Raw genomic sequence first — 5,543 nt, 5'->3', positions numbered from 1 at the left:
CGCCGAAGGGCTTCCCCTCCGGATCCGCCTCAGCTGTGCTCCTTGATCTGTTCTGCCTCTCCATGGATTGCCACACTTTGCATACCTCGGTAGCCATCTCAAAGAAGGCCAACATCAATGAGGAGATCCAGTATAGGATCCGATATACCAGCTCTGCCTTCGGACGACTGAACCATTGTGTGTTCAACGATCGCAGCATCAGGACTTGGACAAAGCTCTTACTATGTAAGGCTGTGGTAACTCCAGCTTTTCTCTATGGCTGTGAAGCTCAGATGACCTACAGGGACCACCTGCAAAGCCTGGAATGCCTTCACCAGCATTATCTCTGGAAGATCCTTGGCATAAAGTGGGAGGATCAAAGCGCAAATGCCAGTGTCATCATTGACGCTACCACCACCAGTATGGAAGTGATGATCATTCAGCATCAGCTGTGGTGGACAGGGCATTGTGTGCACATGCCTGAGTGTGTTTACCAAAATAACTGCTATACTCCGAATTCAGCCAAGGACAAAGGACACCTGGAGGCCAGAGGAAACATTTCAAGGATACTCTCAAAGTGAACATCAAGAAATGTGGCATTGACATCACAGATTGGGAAGAACTAGCCTGGGACAAGGCTACATGGCGATGCCTTGTGAGAGATGGTATATTTTACTCTAGGGTGCGATGCTTTTCCTCAGAGGCAAAAAAATGATGAGTAAAACAACAGAAGCTGAAGAAAAGGAAACAAGATCCAGAAATCTGTGGTCCAATTCTCTATTTAGCTACTACATGTGGCATCTGTCAGAGAGTTTGTGGCTCTAGGACTGGCCTTCTTAGCCATCAGCATACTCATCTGTAACTCCTTACTTGACCCCTGGGAATGATCATCCTTGACCATGAGGGGTCACCGCTGCTGTTGATCTCTTCTGGTTTTATACCAAGGAGAGGATAAACATAAAAGTGGAGTATAGCAAAAGAAAAAAATGAGAGAGAGGAGAATGCAAAAGTAAATAAAATGAAATAAAATGTAGACATGTTTTGTTTTATTCAATGACAGAAAAGAAAAAAGGTACAGGAAAGGAGAAACCAAAAACTGGAAAAATTATGTCTTTGAAAATTTAAAGAAGCTGAATATTTTTCATGCAAGGTTTTTCAACTTGTAGTACCCGCGTGTGGAGCGTTGTGCCTCTTGGCAATGAAACGTGAAAAGTTTTGATGAAGAGGCTTTTCACCTTTCCTTCTTCCTACTCTTCCTTATGGAGAATTCTGACTTTATAATTGAGAAAGTGGCCCACATGTCCCTCCGTTTTTTCTTAGCTGCTAAAGGAGCAGTGAACTTAGATTATATTCAGTTTCTTCAATGCTTCCCTCATCTGTTTTTTCACCTATCTGGCCTATTTTTATTTTTAGTTATTTTGTCAGTTGGTCATCTTTTCTCCATGTAAAAAAGAAAAAACGGTTCCATCTAGCCTGGGTATCATCTGCAGGAGGTTTTAATGAGCTAAATTTTTCTTGAAATTTAAAAAAAGGTAGAGGTTGAAAAGCTGATCATATATGTGCAGGAATAGTAGGGTGTTTATTACATTATTTCTGTACAATTGTCTCGTATCCTTCTTTTGCAAACATTTTTCCATTGTGAAAAAAATCTACTTGATAAATTGCCACCACATTATATAGTAATGAAATCTTTATCCCTTCTCTCCAAAACTACCTACAGGGCAAATATACCAGAGGCATATTCTGCTGAGAAACTGATATATGCATTAGAGTAAGCATTAGAGAAGTACTTTAGATATCTAAAATGGTATTTAAGCATGCCTAAGGCACCTGAGTTCAAATATGTAACTTAGGAATTCTCAACTCAAATTAATTTAGCACCTCTATTTCAGACTACAAGGTACTTCAACTGCTTAAACTTAGACTCCTGCTCATATACAGAGGAGCTGCAGTCTGAGCAGGCAGGCACCTAAGAACTTGTGATCCAGATACAAGGCAGAGTACTTTTTTATTTTGTTTTACATCCCAGAAGGAATCCTGTCGATCAGGCATGTTTGTGTATGTGTAGCACCTACTGACAGCATTGAGTTAAGTTCAAAGCACAACAATAATATATATTATATTAAAAAGCTAGTGGTTAGAGTACTCACCTAGAAATTGGAAGAACCAGATTGAAACCTGCCTTTCCCATTTCCCAGGAGAGGACCAGGGAATTCCTGGGCTGGCTGAAGCTGGGTCACTGAAACCAACAATGCAAGATCATTGGGCCAGAATGAGAGTAAGCAAAAAGGAGCTTGTCTCTGTACCTTTTTTTCAAAAAAAGATGAAAAATCAGGGTTCTAGTTCCTGGACTGTTTGTTCTGTTTTACATTACATAGTCATTGGATTAAAAACAGAACTCCAGAGAGAATAAGATCAGAATAAAATTGATATAGCAAATATATAATTTTTTGAGTCCCTTTCCCCCCTTCCCACTTCCTTCCTCCCTAGTATTTTTTTAATACCTTGCCCCAGCTGACGCTGATGTCCAGCGATATTTTTTTGTTACTGAGGTTTACTCTACAGATCTCATGAGTACTGATGAGCTGATTGGCTGTTGAAATACAACCTTATTTGTTTTCTTCATCATTATCTCTTAAGCTTGGAAGAATTCATGCATATTTCATAGACATTAGGGCTGGAAGGGACCTTGCAAGATCATCAGGTCCAGCTCCCTGCCCAAGGGGCAGGAAGTCAGCTGTGGTCACATCACCCCAGCAAGATTTAAGCATCCATTTATTTCTCAAAGGTATCCAGAATAGGTGCCTGCATATTATACAAAGAAATACAAGTTTCAGGTTTTTTTAAGTTTCTTTTAGAGATTTAGTGGTGGCGTATTCTCGTCCCTTCATTTATTTTCTTGGATTCTGCCTTGATGCATTCCAGAATCCTTCCTGTCATTACTTACAGCTAATCACTAAAGATAGCAGTAGTGTTGGCACCTCATAAAAGTCAGCTAAATCTATACAGTTGGCCCAATAATGCTCTGGCATTTAGAAAAGACCAAGTAGCTGCAAGTAAATGTTTAGGATAAATACCAGACTTGAAGAAATGTGGAGGCCTACAAATAAAGAGGAGCAGATTCTCAGGCTAGTTATCAAAGGAGAAAAACTGCTTTTTAACTTATTTTGTTTGGGGTGAACCCTGCTGTCCACCCGAGGGTCTACTGGAAAGAAGCTAAGCTCTGCTCTGCAAAAGCACTGTTACCTTATTGTGCGGAAACTCTTGTATATATAGTGCTTTATGTATTAACTTGAATAGTACCCCTGGCTGCTGGCCAGAGTACAGGTCATTGACTAACAATAGCATTTTGCATGGAAACTGTATCAGACTGTTCTCGTTGACACTGTTACTGCTATTTGTTCTGCTATCTAAGAAACAGTTAATTTTGTAACCTGTGTTACTGTGTACATCTCAAGGTAGCTCTCCCACAGTCTTTGCAGATCATGTAGAGACTAGCTAATTTCATTTCTCCTAGGCACATCTACCCAAGATGCTTTAATGCACAGTAGAGCAAATTACTGCACAGTAAGTGCCACCATCGACACAGGGAGATTTGGGGGCTTGATGCTAGCTGCCCCTCTCTTCTCCACCCCTCGCCCAGTATATCAGGGCAGGGAACTGGGTCCTGCCCCTCCCTCACAGCTCTTTCCAAGCCCTGTGCCCCCACATGAGGGTCTAGGGCTGGGAGCTCTCTGCTGCCAGGGCAGGGAGACATTGTCGTCACCCAGGCTTCAGTGGTGGAGCCACCCTTGCAGCATGCAGCTCCTGGGGGCAAGGAGCAATGTCCTAGCCCCTGCCAGGAGCCAGCTGTCTTCTGGCTCTGTGCTCCCTGCCAGTCCCTAGGCTGTGAGCACCCAAGGGTAGCCTAGAGCTGCTGCAGGGGGGCAGAGCAGGGTGGGAGCAGCCTGCTCTGCACTGGTCCCATTGAGAGCATATCTGCTCCTAAATGCACTCATGTATAGACACTTGCCCAGGGTAAGTTTACTGCAGAGTAAATTACTCTAAAGTAAACTCATCCCACAGCATTTGAACGTGTAGGTGCACCCCGTCTGTTATATAACAAATTGTTGCAAAACTCACAAATACTTCCAAGTAGTTATCAAGATGTTCATACCATATGCACATTCCTAATTATTCTTAATCGTTCCACAGTGCTTCCAGCCCATAGCAGTATTTCCTACTCACATGCCAGCAAATTCCTCCTCAGTTTTAATAATTCCTGTCTTTACTTTTAGATATCTAATATGAACTTTTAGTTTTACCTTAGTCTTTGCTGGTTATAATTTTAAAGTATAGATTCTCATGTTAATCTGTTTGTTTAAAGCTTTTTGGCTTTTAAGTGCTATTAAAATATTTTGGGATTTTTTTTTTATTTTTTTAGATATGCTTCTTCAGTAAAAGATGGCTCCCAGTATTTTGTTCTTCTCATAATTACAGATGGAGTTATTTCAGACATGGCTCAAACTAAAGAGTCCATAGTTAACGTAAGTACTCTTTAAACTTTCTATAATTCCAAAGTGCTGCGTTTCTACATCTGAATATTTTAGACAATAAGCTAGTATCCTAAATTAACTGCTCTTCCGTGACAATAAAAATAATTATGCATACAGACCCACAGAAACCAAAAGTTGAATCTCAATCAGCTTTAGTAAATCACTGCTCTGAGGAAATTTGCTGTTTAGCTAATGCTGTACAGTGCTGCTCAGGCTACAGCCTGGAGGCCAGATGATGCTTGTTGGCGTGTCAGCATGGGCTCTCTGGATAGAGCCACTGCTTTTGTGCAGCTCCAGAGCCTGGGGGTGAACACTGCTGTTCGTTCCCTCTTTTCCCTTTTGTGACTGAATTCATTGTTTGGGGAGGGGTGTGGGCGTGCAGGGGTGAACAAAATATAGTGGGTTCATCCCCTGGGCTCCAGAGCTGTGTGAAAGTGGTCACTCTGGTGAGTAATTTCTGAGCAGAGGATGGAAGATAGGTATTGTCTTTAAAGCATTTTAAGTTTAGCCATCCTGAAGAGAAAAACATTAAAGCTGATGAAGCAATTCATGGATATTTAGCTAAAAATCTTTTTAAAAATCATGTGAAGTTCTTCTTCAAAGGAATACTAGGAGCCTGCCACGTGTGTTTGTCTGGAGACAAAGGATTCTCGACAGTTCTTCCTTAGACAAGTCCTGAATCCAAGTTTGCCTCCATTTTCCATGGAAACAGGGAATTGCCCATATTAGATTTTCCCATCAGCTTTCTCAAGACTTAACGCAACTGTTGGTCTGTTTGAAAAAAATAGAACTGCAGGCTAACATCCAGTATTTTTATAAATATTTGTTGTTTAGAATTTAGTTAGGATTTGGACAGGAAAAAATTCACCTTCCCATAAGAGTAAGGGGACCTCATGTCTTGATTTGGCTGGGACAGTCCCTGATTTCAGAGGCCAGTCCCAGCAAAAATTAAAATGAGCATCCCAGGTGTGGGGCACAGGGCAGGGATGTAGAGTGGCATGAGTTGTGAAAATAGGAAGCCCTGGTAGA

General features: G+C 41.5%; 1 protein-coding gene across 2 annotated transcripts in view; it reads left to right on the top strand.

Annotated features, from left to right (window-relative positions):
• The window catches only part of CPNE8 (copine 8), a 181,983-nt gene that overhangs the window by 139,490 nt on the left and 36,950 nt on the right, over positions 1-5,543 (top strand). For both annotated transcript variants that reach the window (XM_019509385.1, XM_019509386.1), the window contains exon 15: positions 4,403-4,505. In XM_019509385.1, coding sequence (XP_019364930.1) covers positions 4,403-4,505 — 103 coding nt within the window. The remainder of the gene's footprint in view (positions 1-4,402; positions 4,506-5,543) is intronic.

This window comes from Gavialis gangeticus, unplaced genomic scaffold (assembly GCF_001723915.1).
Source record: "Gavialis gangeticus isolate Ggan-Ray unplaced genomic scaffold, GavGan_comp1, whole genome shotgun sequence".
NCBI classification, from domain to species: Eukaryota; Metazoa; Chordata; order Crocodylia; family Gavialidae; genus Gavialis; species Gavialis gangeticus.
This window is presented reverse-complemented; position numbering and strand designations above follow the sequence as displayed.